The sequence below is a fragment of the Dicentrarchus labrax genome, unplaced genomic scaffold (assembly GCF_905237075.1).
Source record: "Dicentrarchus labrax unplaced genomic scaffold, dlabrax2021, whole genome shotgun sequence".
Classification (NCBI taxonomy): Eukaryota; Metazoa; Chordata; class Actinopteri; family Moronidae; genus Dicentrarchus; species Dicentrarchus labrax.
In genome coordinates, this window is record NW_026136724.1 from 20,720,506 (window position 1) to 20,738,335 (window position 17,830).

The 17,830-nt window shown below is 40.7% G+C and overlaps 3 protein-coding genes across 3 annotated transcripts; 2 read left to right on the forward strand and 1 right to left on the reverse strand.

Annotated features, from left to right (window-relative positions):
• Window positions 1-633: 633 nt before the first annotated feature.
• Window positions 634-8,964, reverse strand: cct2 (chaperonin containing TCP1, subunit 2 (beta)). Its single transcript, XM_051393073.1, has 16 exons — window positions 8,863-8,964; window positions 7,242-7,316; window positions 7,048-7,113; window positions 6,755-6,866; window positions 6,268-6,344; window positions 6,074-6,186; window positions 5,301-5,503; window positions 5,113-5,213; window positions 4,551-4,678; window positions 4,326-4,429; window positions 3,529-3,648; window positions 3,315-3,443; window positions 2,586-2,689; window positions 2,185-2,284; window positions 1,194-1,335; window positions 634-1,041 (listed from the first exon to the last, which is right to left on the reverse strand). The coding sequence occupies exons 1-16, from the start codon at window positions 8,863-8,865 to the stop codon at window positions 1,011-1,013; spliced, it is 1,608 nt and encodes a 535-aa protein (XP_051249033.1). The 5' UTR covers window positions 8,866-8,964; the 3' UTR covers window positions 634-1,010.
• Window positions 8,965-11,355: 2,391 nt separating this feature from the next.
• Window positions 11,356-12,727, forward strand: LOC127359261 (nuclear factor 7, brain-like). Its single transcript, XM_051393151.1, has 2 exons — window positions 11,356-11,391; window positions 11,573-12,727. Exons 1-2 carry the CDS (start codon window positions 11,356-11,358, stop codon window positions 12,725-12,727), a joined length of 1,191 nt encoding a protein of 396 aa, XP_051249111.1.
• A 1,783-nt stretch (window positions 12,728-14,510) lies between these two features.
• Window positions 14,511-17,606, forward strand: LOC127359209 (E3 ubiquitin-protein ligase TRIM35-like). The gene is made up of 2 exons (XM_051393082.1): window positions 14,511-14,704; window positions 15,512-17,606. The coding sequence occupies exon 2, from the start codon at window positions 15,529-15,531 to the stop codon at window positions 16,921-16,923; it is 1,395 nt and encodes a 464-aa protein (XP_051249042.1). The 5' UTR covers window positions 14,511-14,704; window positions 15,512-15,528; the 3' UTR covers window positions 16,924-17,606.
• Window positions 17,607-17,830: the final 224 nt, after the last annotated feature.

Genomic DNA, 17,830 nt, shown 5'->3' on the forward strand with positions numbered 1-17,830 from the left:
TAGAATAATCATTTAGTGTTATTTAGTGTCACATTTGAGATACTTGAGTGTTTTCTTCTCACACTGAAATGGGCCGGCACTTCTACTCTTACTTCTTATTGGTTACCACCACCTCTGGTGAGCCTGAAAATAACTGTACTTTAATGCTTTACGTGCCCCCAACCCTGCCTAGCAAGTCCAGTTTATTGTCTTTGGTGTTTCTAAAACCCTGCGTACAGTAGTGATACAGGATTCAAACGCCCATACGGCTGCGTATCTGTGTACACACAGCTAGTGCTTGTTGAAACTGATTAAAAATGGTAAAATAATTAAGGTCATGTTGTGTTCAGGGTCAGGGTTGTGCTGAAAATATCCCCAGTTTGGTGATAGGAGTTACGGTCTGGGCGCTAGAAGCATAATCGTGAGGAGTCCCTCAGCTAAAACCTCACAGCAGGTACAATCGCCATGGCAACATTTAATTGCAGTTGAACAGGCACCTTTTTTGGTCCAATTCGGGCTCTGGAAATATCGTTCTTTATACTTTGTGGGTGAAACGTAGCGACAATACAGCTGAAAACATGGAGGAAGACGTGAAATATCTGAACTGTGCGAGTAAAAACATTTGAGAAGAGGCACAAACACGACAAACAAATCTTCTGATGAGGATTGGTTCATTTATTTCAGTAAACAAAACAAACAACGTCCAAACTCGCATTCAGAGCGGCACAAACGGGCTAACTTTAGCGTAACCAGCTTCCAGCGATTGCTGTGACCTCCGCTAATGTTCGCTTCACACTTCTGTTGACACCAACTTTGTATAGATATATTTGATTAGCTTGTTTCTTGAAGTTAGCGGTGTCTGATGGTTAGGTAGCGTTAGCCAGCTAGCCTGTGCAGTGCTTCCACAGGGATAAGGTTGACAGACGGTGGACAGCGGAGCGTTTCTTTAAATTTGAACTACACAGGTGATAAATAACAAAACTGATCCCTCCCCGTTCGTCTTCATCCTCCTCTTCTTCTTCTTCTTCTTCTTAGCAGGGGTGATGGTCGGGAACTCTCTTCCTACAAAAACAAACAAACCGTCAATAAATTTATTTTATTTAAGGACTGTACAGTTTTCCACAGCATTCAGGCACTGTATGAAACTTTAGACTCAACGCTATCACATCAGCTTCAGATAAAGAAACACGACGATATATGGACGATGGACCGACCTTGGTGCAGCTTTGATGATGTTGTCCACTCTCAGGATCATCTCAGCAGCTTCAGAGGCGCTCAGCAGCACCTGGCGCTTCACCTGGAAGGACTCTGTGATGCCCAGCTCGGTCATGTTGCCCACTGTCCCATCAGACATGTCTGCAGGGGGCAAAAAATACACACATTCATCAAAGTTTGTCCAAAAGTAAAGTTGGTGATTGTTGGAAACACTAACAGAGACGCTTTTAATGAGTTTTATTCTGTTTCTGTCCACTTTAATGAAGTTACAATGATCTGAAGGTAAAATGAGTGTTTCTGACTCTGGAGTCTGGTGGAGAGTGATAGTGATATTACGGCTGTTTGTGGTTAAACTAAAGGTCTATCTCTGTAGGGATCCTTTCCATAATGCTGTCAGACACTGACAATAACAACCTGAGTCTGTCAGTGGAACAAACAACAACTACTGTTAGTGGACAGACTTAACATTACCAAACCAGCATTGGTGGCTGTTGGAAAGACGCTGCTCTAGCGTGACTCCCAGTGTCAAGTTAGTTTCTAATATATAAACTTGTATAATAAAAAAAAAAGATCAAAATCTGAGTGTGTTTTTCTATATTTTATGTTTGTGTAATTTTTATTTCTCCTGGTGGGATAATAAAGTTTCACTTTTTGTAAGTATAATTTATTAATTTAATTGTTTGAGATTTGAATAACTCTCGTGGTAAAAAGGTAATTTTTTGGTTTCATGTGTTTTAAGTTAGTTTTTCAATCATCTGCTTGGGTTAAATCACTTGTTTTGTCAATGGAGTCTGGTGGGTCGTAGATGTTTCAGTCCAAGATGCTGGTGCTCTAGTACGACACCACAGATCTTATTTCAGGACCACCACCAAAGAACCGCGCAAACTTCGAGGTGCTAAAATGCTAAATCGTCCGCACTCTATGGGTCGGCTTTCCTTCAAACTTGAGCCATGTCAAAAATATTATGTGTATGATTAAAGGGTCCCTCACTCAGTCCGTAGGTGGTCTTGTTCTCCTGGTGTGCGGCTCTCAGTTGAGCCACCAGGTCGGCGCTGTCGTAGCCGGCGTTGTCGGCGATGATGGTCGGCAGCTGGAGGAGAAAACGAGAGAAATGCTGGATCAACAAGAGACCGTACGAGGACTCAGGAAGCTCTGACGGGTTTTATTTTCCCTCTGCACATGAATGCTGTCAGACTGAACAACTCCTTAAAATCTAAAACTTTTTAAAGCAATATTAATGTGATTCCAGAGATGAAACTTCCAGTAATAATAAAAAAAGACCACAAAAACAAAGTCAACAGTTTTTCAGTTGGAAGGAAATCGATCTGGAAAAGTTAAACAGGATTTAGTCCTTAATGGGCTCAAAGATAAAAAGACAGTCGGGTCCGTACCATCCTCAGAGCCTTGGCAAACGACTCCATGGCGACTGACTCCTTTCCTGGCGTCCTATTGGCCAGATCGGTCACCACCTTGGCCATCAGCATCTCGGAGCAGCCTGACGGAGAGACACAGTTAGAATAACGTTTTCCAGGGATCTTATATTTATTTCCCCCGATGATACAGCTCAGAAGTTCTCACTTATAACCTGAAGAATGCCTGCGTACATTTAGACATGTCTGAGAACCAAATAATACGATAAACCATCAAATTAAAGCTTTGACGCCACCCTGACGTTGCTAACCCTCGACTTTATATATTTATATTGTGGCGCAGTGGATCGGACTTGTGCTTTAGACGCTGTAGTTCTTGTGAACCAGGAGTTGGTCCCCAACACCTCACGCAGGTCTTGAAAGGGAGGCAAGCTACGAGTAATTGGGGACAATCGTAGATCGTATAATTAAAAGATGAACAGTTTCTGTGTCTTTAAGCCTTAATGTAATTTAAACTGAGTTATATAAAGATTCAGCCTCCGTACAGAGTTTATAAATGGGGAAATTAGTTATAGAGACTTTATTATCGTGTAGTCTGAACCCGACATTACTCAGGTTACGTTTGTTTCAGATCGCCTCCCAGCGTCACACAACAGTTATCGCAGCACTCCCCACTCTTTATATAGGTGTGTGTGTGTGTGTGTGTGTGTGTGTGTGTGTGTGTGTGTGTGTGTGTGTGTGTGTGTGTACCTCCTCCGTAGACGGTGCGTGGCTCCTTCACAGTCTGAGATAACACACACAGAGCGTCGTGCAGCGAGCGCTCCGCCTCGTCCAGAATCTGCTGAGTCGCTCCTCGCAGGACGATGGTGCATGCCTCGCCTGAGGAGGGAGAGGGAGAGGGAGTCAGGGGTCGAAGGTCAAACTGAACCCGTTCAATGATACGTGTGTGTGTGTGTGTCCGTACCCATGTCGACTCCAGAGAAGTGGATGAGCAAGTCCTCTCCGATCATCACCTCTTCGATCAGCTTGCAGTGACCGAGTTTCACCAGCTCAGGATGGTCGAAGGTGGAGGTGATCTCTCCTCCTGATCACACACAAATACAGTTAATCAATCAACTGATCAACTGATTGACACCTGTGTAATCAGTGCGAGGCTACATTAAACTGCAACCAAAGAACTGTTTGGTATTTAAGTCAGAAACCAGGGGGTCAGATGTTCCGTACGTAAGATGTTAAATTTTCTTCCAAAGAGGACGTAGAAAACCAGAAAGTTATATTTTTAATAAGAAATGTGCATTTCTTATTAAAAATATAACTTAAATGATTAATCGATTATTAAAATGGTTTCCAGTTAATTTTCTGCTCGACTGGTCAATTCATCTAAAAAAAATGTATGAAAGCTGAAAAAGTAAACTAAAGTACAACAAACAACAATTTAGTTGACCTTTTGTTAATTTAACAGTATTTCAGGTTATAATAAATTTTTCATAATTCCCCACTATAATCTTATATTACACACTTTAAATAGATCAGTGCTTGGTGCTGTTAACATACATCAAAGCTTCTGTATTAGTAGCTCATTATTACAGCTCTACATCAACACTTAATAAAATGATATTCTTCATTTCATCGTTTGGAGCAGAAATCGGTCTTCAACCCGCGGCTGTTAAAATCTATATATTTAAATAATTGAATTAATATCATAAACGTGCAACGGCTAGTCGACTATTGGCTTTATCTAATGACTGTGTGTCAGCGTACCAGTGACCAGAGCGAGGCGCTCGACGCCGGCGAAGTCAGCGTGCTCGATGGCCATGACGCCAGCCTGAGCAAACAGCTGCTCTGGATAGTTATAGATCAACTGTCTGGAAAAAAAGAAAGAAAACAGAAGTTTAGTCATTTTACAGAAAAATTTAAATGTAATAAATGTGTGAAGAAAGAAGCTCTGAGCTCTGTGTGTGTGTGTGTGTGTGTGTGTGTGTGTACCTGTTGATGAAGCAGTTGATTCCGTGTTTCAGGATCCGGTCGACTTTCTCCTTCATCTTCTCTTTCTCTGCGAGTTCGATCTCTGCGACCTTCGCCGTCGAGTCGACGCGAACCCTGGAGCCAAAGATCTGACACACACACACACACACACAAGTAAATATACAGTAATACAAGAACACAAACTGAACCCGGCAGTAAACAACCAATCAGAGCCGAGAAAGATTGTTCTACTATCAGTATTAAGTGAACATTTCAGCAAATATGACAAAAAATAAAACACATTTTTATAAAAGTTACCTACTGCAACTTTAATTGAAGCTTTATGGTTTATTAACTGCTGCTCTTTAATAAAGCAAACTTATTTATTTTCCAATTACTCATTAAATTGATGGAATACTCAATTACTAAAATACTCATTAGTTACTCTTCCTGGGGTCCACACAGAAAATAAAAACAAAAACATAACAGATAAGACACCTAAATTCAAAACGACACATTAAAATCAGCAAAATATAGAAAACAACTACACATTCTTTTCATCTATACTTCTACACATCTGTACCTTGATCTTGTCGGTGTCCATGCCGGTGTTGGCGATCAGGATGTTGGCGTTCTCCAACCTCTTCGGCTGGTTCACTCCGATCTTCTTGTCCAACAGGAAACCTGGGCGAGGAAGCAGAAGCGCGCGTTAAAGACGTTAAGCGCGGTGCATCGGTAGAGTGGCTGTGACATCACATTGCGCGCCCTCACCTTCGTCCAGGTAGGAGTCGGTGAGGCTGCCTCCCAGCTTCTTGATGACGTGGATGGCCTCCAGGTTCCCGGAGCCCTTCAGCCTCATGACGGCGTCTACGGCGAGCTGGGAGAAGTGAGCTTTGTGGTGGGTCAGCAGTTTGGAGGACAGCGTCGTCCGGGCGATGTTCAGCAGGTCCTCCTGGAAACGAGCTGGGTCGTTGCTATGGAGACGGGAAGGACGCAAAGGCAGAAGTTTTTTTTAAAGAAATTTTTTCAGGAGTAATTACAGTTGAAATTAAGTAGAATTTGTTTTATTTTACAGAACATCATCGACAATAAAGAGCCTCTACGTCTGTTAAGTGTCTTAAACCTGCATTCTGTACAACGGCCAGCAGGGGGCGGCTCCACTGGTTGCAATAACTCACTGATACCATTCAGGCTTATAGACAAAGGAGTCGACTTCTCAGTCGATGTATGAGCTCAGTAAACAGTTTCCTGATGAGTTTCTGGTCTCAGTCTTCTTCCATACAGCATGATGTTCATTTAGTAACTGATGGTCCCATTTATTCAGGACCCTGCAGTTTTCTCTCTCAAGCACACACATTTTTATTTAATTAAACTTTATTGTAATGAAAATCTCATTAAGAAACTGATGATGTACGATTATCATTTGTCACCTGCTGGTTCTACGGTCAAGAAGGAACTTTCAATCTCAACAAGAAGTCTTTAAAGAGAATTTAAACATAGCTCTCTCCTGATACTGAAGTCTGATTTGTGAGGATCAGTCTCACCTGTGATCCACAGCGGCCTCCCTCAGAGCGTCTCTGGCCACCTGAGTCGCCTTCCTCCAGCCGGAGATGATGGTCTGTGGGTGAATCTTCTTGGAGATCAGAAGCTCCGCCTCCTGCGAAGGAAACATTGATGGTTAAAAAGCAGCAGTGAGTGTCGGGCGACTCTTTAAAACTCTTCAACAACTGTATTTTACCCGCAGCAGCTCCGCGGCGAGCACGGTCACGGAGGTCGTCCCGTCTCCAACTTCATCGTCCTGAGTCTTCGACATGTCTGGAAACACGAGCAGGATTTAAAACATTTTTATTCTATCGTTTCCATTCAAAGGACTGCTGAGTCTGATACATGAGCTGAATGCAATTAAAAGAAGAACGAGTGAAGGATTTAGTGGCATCTAGTGGTGAAGTTGCAGATTGCAACCAACTGAATACAGCTCAGCCTTCCAAGCTAAGGTAACAAAAGCACAACAACTCTTATATTCAGCTACTTACACACTAATGAAAACATACCTATGAACATTATATTATATTTCTGACAATAGATCCTCATCAACATTACACACTGGGCCTTTAATAACATATATTGTTGTAACTACACCCTTTAAACTGGCTAACTTTGCATTAGGTGACAGTTTTTATGATTTCTCTGATTCCCAGTTCGACCAGTCGGGCGGCTCCACTCACCAACCAGAACTTTGGCAGCCGGGTTGTCGACTCCGATGGCTTTCAGGATGGTCGCTCCGTCGTTGGTCACCGTCACCAAGCCTTCCTTCCCTCCGCCCAGCAAGATCTTGTCCTGAAGAGAAAGACGAGGACAAATTGTTCAACTACGAACTCAATTTAAAAGCTGTTTACAAGCAGAAAACAACCAGTTTTAAACAGTTTCTACATCATTTTTCTGCATAATTTTCCTTCTTAAACCAGATTCATTAACGCCTGAAATAAATGAACCAGCTCTAGAGATTAAGGTGACCTACCATCCCCTTCGGGCCCAGAGTGCTCTTCACCAGATCTCCGATAGCGATGGCGCCAATGAAGGACGACTGCAGAGAAAACACAGGTCAACAACCGGAGGTTCGTCTCCCTCCTCAACAGGCGGGTGACATTAAAAATACTTCAGTGATGTGACGAGTTAATAATAATAACAACAACACAGATAAAACAAACCCACCAGTCGTGCAGTTTCAGCTTTCTCTTCATCAGCTCCTTGTCTGAAGATGTTGACCGGGGCCATCGATAAGGACGCCTGCAGAGAGACGATCAATGTTTCCATTAGAATCCTAATGAGTTTTTATCAGTTAGTAAGGACGCCGCACGCTATAGTTGGACTTTAAGACCAATTTTACGTCCATGCCGGCAAAAAAAACCTAATAATGTTCTATATTGGTTTTTTACAGCGGGATCAATACAAAATTTTCCCCAAAACACATTTAAAATACACAAACTTATTACAAGTAACATTAACTTAATGAGTGCATTTAGTTTTAAGAACTCTCAAAATCATATTTGAGACATTTTAAAAGGCCTATAATACAATGTGCAATAAATTCTCCATTCATAAAGGTTAATAATATAATAATAATAATAATATTCACTTCTATTTACAGAAACTTAGAGAGTTGTTGATTTGTGTTACATGTTACTGAAGCGCTGCCATCTGCATTGAGCCTCATCCTCCCAGGACCCCCACTGACTTTATGTCTCTATATTTCTCTTTACCTATATTTCTCTACATTCACTGTAATGCACCAGTTTATCGAGGCAAAGTCCTTGTATGTGAAAACCTACTTTATAATAAAGCTGACTGTCACTGTGACACATGTGGACCTGATATACATTATACAGGCAGCTGAGTGGAAGATTAGTATTATCTCTGGCTCTGTGTGGATCAGGGCTGCAGGATGGTAAAGATAATCGGGATATTGCGGTTCTTTTGACAGATATGAGTCTCGATAAGTGGGAATAACTTTAATTTTAACATCTGGAGAACGACACTTACAGGCCGGGCATCTGAAGGCTGTTTTACCGATCACAGTACGAGTCCGATTAATGAAGCAGCCCTAGAGTGTACTAAATAATAGGTCAATAAAAACATCTTAATCGGTAGTTAAAATAATCGTTTAGGGGCTTAATGTACGCAGCTACAACACGATTAAGGCGTGGACGGAACTCTTTATTCCGAGCGTCAGTGAAAGCACCTTTCATCCTAGAAACCGCGAGAAGCTTCAAACAAACTGTTAAAAATCACTAAATAAAAGATAAATACTGATCAATAAACGGTGGGTAGAGGTAGTCGGACGGATAATGCATGTGTTGTGTCACTCACGCGTTGTAATTATATCTTTTTCCGCCATTTATCCACCAATGTGCACAATCATTGATCTGTTGCCACAAAGCCAGAGGCATGCTAACAATGCTATCTGAGCAGACGAGGACCGAGAGGACGAATAAAACACATAAACACAAACACAAACAACAAACAAACAAACAAACATCCGCTGTGGTAAAACCCCGACAGCTTCACTGCCCCCGTACAGACTGAAAACAGAGCCACTGTAACGCGGTTAGCTTCAGTGTTAGCCGTTAGCGTATTCACGGAGCCCATGTGCGTGCTAACCGGTTAGCGCCGGTTAGCTCACAGAAAGCTGCACGGACGCCACAAACAAACACACAAACGGTCTCTGCGGAGGTTAAACAGAGTCCCGGAGGGTTTAGACACATGTGTGTGTACAGAGAGCTGCTCTAACTGCGTCCGTCGGATCAGGAGAACATAAATAAACGTAAAGTCTCACCATGATGTCTGTGGTTCGGGGCTGAAGCTGCGCACGCACACAGAAGAAGGGCTGGGCAGGCTGGGATGACGCAGTTACGTACGAACGTAATGCTGCGTTCAAAGTAGATCGTCAAAGACGCACCGCGGTTCGGTTTCTTCACAAACCCCCAAAAAAGAAGACAATTTTTAAATTATATATATTATAAATGTGATAAATGCTGAGCAACTTATTGTTATTATTGTTATAAACGTAAATTTAGCAATAAAAACGTTTGTTTTTCGAATCATATTGAACAATATCTAATTTGAATAACAAAAAGCCAATTACGACTACATATATATATTTTGGCCGAGTGTGATATACACATTGCTCTTTTGTTATTGTTCTATTTGTATTGTTTGTTTTTGGCTTCTTATTGTGTATAAACCATACATGAGCCAATTCATAATTCTTTTTTTTGTAAAATAATGTTTCTTATGTGGTTTCTGTGACCTAAACTTCTCTCCAGCGGTGGAAAGTATTACCAAATATCTATCAATCATAATTATTGTTTTTGTTAAATTTGTTTCATATTTGGTCCTATATTTTTCTAAATAAAAAATATAAAAGAAAAGTAACAGTTAGTAGTCACACAGGCAATAATATCTTCACATGACCATAAAAATGTCGAACATTACTCAAGTACTGTACTAAAGTACAGATTTAAGCTCCTTGTACTTTATCTGTGTATACCCATATAACACATACATGTACAGTATTTACATAACGCTCATGTGCAATAACTGTATTGCAACTTCATAGCAATGTTATCTGTAAAAAAAAGTCTTGAGTTTGATAGTTAAACCTCTTCAGGAAGCACATTTAACTCCCCCAGTCACCTGGAAGAGCAATCTGGATCTAAGGATCTGTATGTTGTATCAAACACCAGATGGCATCAGAGGTCTACAGTAAACAAAATACTTTAAATGTAGTTCACAGAGACACCTCCAGGCGGCACTCTCAGTCTATAATGAGTGGACAGGAAGCACTTATTCAGTATAATTTAATACAATTTCATAAATTTTTAACCATCGTTTTAGCCTTAAGATGCTTTTTGGAAAGTTGCCTGTGACCATTTAAAACCACAGAGTTCAGACTGAAGCCAGTTGTTCTTTCAGAGGCACCATTTCAATTATCGACAAAACCACCAGTCTGTCTGTTTCTATGGATTTAAAGACAGTCGGACTGATCACGCCCGGAGTCACATGAGGACATCAGATCTGTTATGTAAAGCTTTTTTGTTACTTGAAAAAAAAAAATGGACGGGGGAGGAAACCAAATTTATTTTCAGGTAAAAAAACAGAAATATTCTCAAGAAATTTCAGATGTATACGACGTGAACTCCCGTCCTGTCATCATTCCCTCTTCTTCAGGCCCCGCCTCCGACGTTTGTGATTGGCAGCCTGGACAGGAAGGCAGTAGATGTGCATGGGGAACTTCCGGAAGTAGCTGCTGACCCACGGTCTGTGGAAGACACAACACGAAACAATCACTCCCTATTTACTGCACTACATTTACTGTCTGTTAAAAAGAAGTTGAAGGTTAGTATGGCAGAAACATTTTAATATAATTAACACAAAGTATTTGTCTTCAATCATGACCAATAAAGCTGCTCTTTCACTATAAAGCTCGGTTTATTGCATTATTACAAACAGTAGTTTTTCTTTGTGTTCTGTACTGTCAGAGAACATATTATACCAAACTCCCTTTAAGAAATATGACACATTAACAATTCCTTACGTGTCCCTAAAAACACGTAACTCTTGAGACAAGATAAAGTGCGTCATATGTTGAAATTCTTCTGGTCAATTCGGTATCAATCAGTCAGGATTTGACGGGCATTTTGGGGGATTGTTGCAAACTAAAACGCCTTATTTCACGGCAGCTTATCTAAAATAAACCATGATACATATTGTATGTTCTTCCAGTAGAATTGTGCGAGAAAGTGAATATTGCCAAACTGATTGTGATTTTTTTGTAAAATACATTAAAAATCAAAGGCAACTTAGAATAAAATTGTTAGTAGTTTGGAGTCCTCCCATCATGGTTCCAGCTTTTCTGTCATACCTCTTTTAAACTTCACACAAAGATTTCTGTAAAGGATACACTCTTCCAGCAAGTCTCCAGAAGCATTTTAGGAATTGAGACGTCTGTCAAGATGGCGCGCTGAGATCGAGTTCAGGGTCAAAGGCAGGAGTAGAGTGGAGAGAGGAGACGAGGCTCAAAGTAGAGAAATGAAAAGAGCAGACTGACTGACACACAGACAATCAGATTCATCTTCAGACCAAACTGACAACTTCTTCTGAGTGAGTTCAGATACAGGAGAGAAAAGTGGAAAACACTGCTGCTTCAACCTGTTGACTTATACACTGAATGTGAGTTTGACTAAAAATCGAAATCAGAGTTCACTGAAGTAAGTAGAGGAGGGAGGGGAGCCATGACTGACTGCACTTCAGATTCACTCAGAAAAAAATGGCTTCCAGATTAGAGGAAGATCTCTGCTGTCCGGTCTGTTGTGACATCTTTAGAGATCCTATTCTTCTGCCATGTAGCCACAGCTTCTGTAAAGATTGTCTGCAGAGCTGGTGGAGAGAGAAACAAAAACGCAAGTGTCCAATTTGTAAGAGAAGATCTTCAACGGAGCCACCTTTAAACCTGATGTTAAAGAACCTGTGTGAGAGTCTTACAGGAGCGATATCAGAGATCTTCAGAGGCTCTCTCTGAGAAACTCAAACTCTTCTGTCTGGACCATCAGCAGCCAGTGTGTGTCGTCTGCAGAGATTCAGAAAAACACTCCAACCACAGATTCAGACCCATCGATGAAGCTGCACGACAACAAAAGAAGGAACTTCAGGAAACTCTGGAGCCCTTGAAGGAGAAGTTAAAGGTTTGTGAACAAGTTAAACTAAAGTTCGATCAAACAGCAGAACACATGAAGGTCCAGGCCCAACACACACAGAGGCAGATGAAGGAGCAGTTTAAGAAGCTTTACCAGTTTCCACAAGAGGAAGAGGAGGCCAGGCTGGTTGCACTGAGGGAGGAAGAGGAGCAGAAGAGTCAGATGATGAAGAGGAAGATAGAGGCTCTGAGCAGAGAGATAGCAGCTCTTTCAGACACAGTCAGAGCCACAGAGGAGGAGCTGAGAGCTGAAGATGTCTCATTCCTGAACAACTACAAGGCTGCAGTGGAAAGAGTCCAGCAGTGCCCCCTGCTGGAGGATCCACAGCTGCTCCCAGGAGCTCTGATAGACGAGGCCAAACACCTGGGCAACCTGACCTTCAACATCTGGAACAAGATGAAGGACATGGTCTCCTATACTCCTGTGATTCTGGATATAAACACTGCTGGTTTAAGACTCATCCTGTCTGAAGATCTGACCAGTGTGAGAGTAGGAGAGAAACAGATGCTTCCTGATAATCCAGAGAGGTTTCATTCTTATTTCTCTGTCCTGGGCTCTCAGGGCTTCAACTCAGGGACTCACAGCTGGGATGTCGAGGTTGGAGACAGTACAGGCTGGTCACTGGGTGTGTTATCAGAGTCTGTCCAGAGGAAGGGAGGTTTACTCTCTGGATTGTGGGTAATATGGTTCTATGAAGGTCAATACATAACAGGATCACAATCAGAACCTTCCACTAATCTTGTAGTGCAGAAGAATCTCCAGAGGATCAGAGTGAATCTGGACTGGAACAGGGGACAGCTGTCGTTCTCTGAACCTGATACTAACACACACATACACACCTTCACACACACTTTCACTGAGAGGATGTTTCCATATATAACCACTCTGAAAGAAGTGAAGATATTACCAGGGAATTTCAGTCTGACAGTGGAACAGAGCAGTTAGGGATGAAGAAGATGATTATATGCATATTGTTTACTTCTTAAAGGAAAACTGAATTTAACCTGCTTCTCCTGTTATGTATTACTACAAAGATATGTTTACTCTTGTTTCAGTTATTGTGTTTATTTTCTGTTTCTTTTTATGTACCTTGACAATTTGCATTTCGTCTCTATTGTCAACCTTTTCATGTAAACTTATTTGTCACACTGGTGCACTTTCATATCAAAGGCAGTTCTTGGGTTGCTACCATCCTGTCTATGAACTCATATTTCACAGACGTTTGATGGACAGAATTTCTTGTGACTTTTATATCTTGTCTGTACCAAATGTTCCTACAGAGATTGAGAAAGGGGTGTTTAAGTACTCTGCACCCACAGACTGGAATATTCTACAGAAAGATTTTAATCTCCATGATCTGATTCCTTTGAATGCCTATAAATCAATTTCAAAAGATCTGGAGACCAATTTGTTGGGGTGTTGATGCTCAAACTGATATTGTTTGGATGCATGGCTTCAATTGCAGTTACTGTTACTTGTTCTCATTTTGTGCTGCTGCCTGTTATGGCCAGGACTCTCCTGAAAAATAGATTTTTAATCTCAATGTGACATTTGCTGGTTAATTAAAATATATTTAACTTACATATTATCTGGTCTTTATTTTTGGTTCATTTAGCCTTTTCAAATATGATGAAATATTTGATAATTTATTATCATTCTGACTTGTGTGTGGAGCTGTGAACACCAGAAACCACTTTATGGAAGCAGATGAGATTAAAATAAAGAAAAAATAATGCATTTATCAATAACTGTTGAGCTGCCAATCATTGTTTAGATCCAACAACCTTTATTCCAGATCATAAAGTTTCCAAACATTAAAATTAATGGTCATGAAATGTTTAAAATATGTAAAATGTACATTTCTAAATCAAAGTACATGAACATTTTTCTGTTAAATGTAATGAAGCTGAGATGATTCTGTCAGTAAGTTGAATTCTGCTGTTAGTCATTTAATCGCTCTACTTAAAGTGGACACCTCATGGATAAGGTGGACGTCTCAGTTTGGGTTCAGACTTTATATAATATTGGTGATTTCAGAACATAAATTAACATTAAAGTTAATGCTGATTGTACATTTACTCCTGTTTTATCAGTCATGTTTTAACTCCTGCACCACATTCAAACTACTTTTGAACATAAACATAAGTGTTGTAACAGCCAGTTGCACAATGTCAAAGCGCTTCGTACATTTTTAGCCTCAAACACACCCCTGTGTGTTATATCTAAAGCACATAGACATATATACATAGATGCTGCATTGGCTGCTTCGGCCTGTTGCTGACATACGTCAACATCGCCGGCGTATTGGACCGGGCAAGACTGACAGGTAAACAAGGGGAGCTGCAGCTTTTCTGGTTAAAAAGCACTATAATGTTTACATTTCTTAACCAATTTAATTGAGTCATTTGTATATTTAAAGGTTAATGATTTTTTTTTGTCACTAGTTACTTAGAATATCTATAGTTAATGGGCTCTAAAAGCGGTGAGACGATCAAGAGAGGGGTTTATGTAGGCTTACATAAATCAAATTACTTACATGTTGGACAATAATTAATTGTTATGATATTTATAATAATCATAATGTTATATATCGGTTATATATCAGGTCCTCAGTGTCAGCAAGTTTTGCTTTCATTTAGGGTTGAACGGGCTGCCAATGAAGCGTCTATGTATATATATGTCTATGATTCAGCAGAGAAGGTCTGACAAAGCTCCTCCTCTCTCCTAAATCAACCGAGACAAACCAGGAAACAGGTTGTTATTCTTCCTCACTAAAGAGAGACGCACAGACTGAAAAACAGTTGATCAGATTCACCTTCAGACCAAACTGACAACTTCCTCTGAGTGAGTTCAGCTACAGCAGAGAAAAGTGGATAACTACAACACTGCTGCTTCAACCTGCTGATGCTCCAAACACTGAATGTGAGTCTGACTAAAAATAAAAATGAAAGTAAAAGTGAATTGAAGTCAGTAGACGGGGGAGGGGAGCCATTAGCAGTGTAAGGCTTGATATTCAATAAATGTAATTTATTATTCCATACTCTTTTCAAAGGTAATGTACACTTTGTATTACTTTTCAGCTAAACTGGTAATTGCGTCCTTTCTCCCCACAATTCAGACTTCATGTGTGCCTGTGTGAATGTCAGGGTAACTGCCCAGTAAGTATAGCCAAGGCTTCAATCTAGCAGTTTTATTCTGAAGTCAGTATCCAAAAAAGTTAAAGGCTACATGGAAAGCACACCTCAAACTGATGACACTCAATCCAAGAACTTCTGGTATTCAATGAAAAGCGGAGTCCCAGTTAGGCGCAGGTCCCGTTCACTAGCTTGGTGTGGCTACAGGTTCTGACAAATAAATGCAGATCTCAATGACACACAGGGTCTGGTTTTTATAGAAGTTCTTTGGATGTATAAAACCTATTAAAACCCACCATGTCTCGAAATTGCTGCTTAGATCATACATGCAAATATGAATGTTTGTCAACACACATATTGTTAGATTGGTAAGATTCCGCAAAATTCAATCAAACAAATGATTCTTTGATATTTCGATAATTTTTATACAAGTAATATTCATATTTGTTTAAATAAACAAATTGAGAATTAGAAATGAGTTACACTACTTGTTACTGGAGAATGTAATATTATTACTGTAACATTAGTACTAGTAATGCGTTACCACCAAACACTGGTCATAACTGACTGTACTCTCCTTATGTTGTGTTTTCAGATTTACTGTAAGACAAAATGGCTTCCAGATCAGAGGAAGATCTCTGCTGTCCAGTCTGTTTTGATGTCTTTAGAGATCCTGTTCTTTTGTCATGTAGCCACAGCTTCTGTAAAAACTGTCTCAAGAGGTGGTGGAGAGAAAAACAAACACGTGATTGTCCAGTCTGTAAGAGAAGATCTGCAAGGGCAGAACCACCTCGTAACCTGGTGTTGAAGAACCTGTGTGAGGCCTTCTTACTGGAGAGAGATCAGATAGCTTCAGGGGTTCTCTGCTTTCTGCACTCTGAGAAACTCAAACTTTTCTGTCTGGACCATCAACAACCAGTGTGTGTTGTCTGCAGAGATTCAGAAAAACACTCCAACCACAGAATCCAACCTATCGATGAAGCTGCACAACAACACAAGAAGAAACTTCAAGAAAGTCTGGAGCCCTTAAAGGAGAAGTTAAAGGTTTTTAAACAAGTTAAACTAAAGTTCGATCAAACAGCAGAACACATTAAGGTCCAGGCCCAACGCACAGAGAGGCAGATTAAGGAGCACTTTAGGAAGCTTTACCAGTTTCTACAAGAGGAAGAGAAGGCCAGGCTGGCTGTACTGAGGGAGGAAGAGGAGCAGAGGAGTCAGATGATGAAGGAAAAGATAGAGGCTCTGAGCAGAGAGATAGCAGCTCTTTCAGACACAGTCAGAGCCACAGAGGAGGAGCTGAGAGCTGAAGATGTCTCATTCCTGAACAACTACAAGGCTGCAGTGGAAAGAGTCCAGCAGCGCCCCCTGCTGGAGGATCCACAGCTGCTCCCAGGAGCTCTGATAGACGAGGCCAAACACCTGGGCAACCTGACCTTCAATATCTGGAACAAGATGAAGGACATGGTCTCCTACACTCCTGTGATTCTGGATCCTAACACTGCTCATCCATATCTCTTCCTATCTGAAGATCTGACCTCTGTGAGACGAGTAGAGAAACAGAACCCTCCCGATAATCTAGAAAGGTTTGATAAATACTGTTCTGTCCTGGGCTCTGAGGGCTTCAACTCAGGGACTCACAGCTGGGATGTCGATGTTAGAGACAGTACAGGCTGGTCACTGGGTGTGTTATCAGAGTCTGTCCAGAGGAAGGGAGGTTTACTCTCTGGGTTGTGGGTAATATGGTTCTATAAAGGTGAATATAAAGCAGGGTCACAATCAGCTCCTTCCACTAATCTTGTAGTGCAGAAGAAGCTTCAAAGGATCAGAGTGAATCTGGACTGGAACAGAGGACAGCTGTCGTTCTCTGATCCTGATACGAACATACACTTACAGACCTTCATGCACACTTTCACTGAGAGGATGTTTCCATTCATTCTCACTCGGGATGAAGTCCCACTGAAGATATTGCCCATGGAGGTCTGTGTGACAGTGGAACAGAGCAGTTAGAGATAAATAAAATGATTAAATTCATGCTTCTTTCTTAAAGGGAAACTGAATTTAACCTCCTGTCGTATTATTATTATAAGAGTATGTTTATTTTTGTTTCAGTGTTTTTGTTTATTTACTTTGACAATTTGCATTTTGTCTCTATTCTCAACATGTAGTGTGTAAATTATTTGTCAAACTGGTATGCATTCATATCTAAGGCAGTTCTTGGGTTTCTACCGTCCCGACTATGAACTCATATGTCATAGAAGTTTGATGGACAGAATTCTTTGTGACTTTTATATTTTGTCTGGACCAAATGTTCTTACAGAGATTGAGAAAAGGGTGTTTAGGTACTCTGCACCCTCAGGCTGGAATATACTACAGAAACATTTTAATCTCCATGATCTGATTTCTTTGAATGCCTATAAATCCATTTTGAAAGATCTGAAGACCAATTTGTTGGGATGTCAGTGGTTAAACTGATATTGTTGAATGCATGGTTCGAACTTCAGTTTTATTCTCTAGGATGTTATATGTTGTAATACTGTCCATTTTGTTTTGTATCTGTTTACTCGTTCTTGTTTCGTGCTGCTTCCTGTTATGGTCAGGACACCCGTGAAAAATGTGATTTATTTATTTCTCAGATATTTAATCTGAATGTGACCTTTGCTCATTAATTAGAATAAAACAAATTTCACGTACATTGTTTCTGGTCTTTATGTTCTGTTCATTTAGTTTTTCTTTGTTAACATTATTAAATATTTGTTCATGTTTTGTATTATCCTCACTTGTGTGTGTTGAGCTGTGAACGATCAAATAACAAGAAGGACCAGCTATACACTCCACCACTGCAGCATAACGATCAACACTGCAGCCACCACAGCCCGGGCCTGCCAAGAGAGTATAGCCAGTAGCTTCCAGGTAC

Coding starts and splice junctions, on each gene's coding strand:
- cct2 (XM_051393073.1), bottom strand. Junction 4,430..4,550: donor ATCAACTGCTTCATCAACAG/GTACACACACAC, acceptor CTTTTTTTCCAG/ACAGTTGATCTATAACTATC. Junction 2,285..2,585: donor TTGCCAAGGCTCTGAGGATG/GTACGGACCCGA, acceptor TTTCTCCTCCAG/CTGCCGACCATCATCGCCGA.
- LOC127359261 (XM_051393151.1), top strand. CDS start 11,356: ATGGCTTCCAGATTAGAGGAAGATCTCTGCTGTCCG. Junction 11,392..11,572: donor AGGAAGATCTCTGCTGTCCG/GTCTGTTGTGAC, acceptor AGAGTCTTACAG/GAGCGATATCAGAGATCTTC.
- LOC127359209 (XM_051393082.1), top strand. CDS start 15,529: ATGGCTTCCAGATCAGAGGAAGATCTCTGCTGTCCAGTCTGTTTTGAT.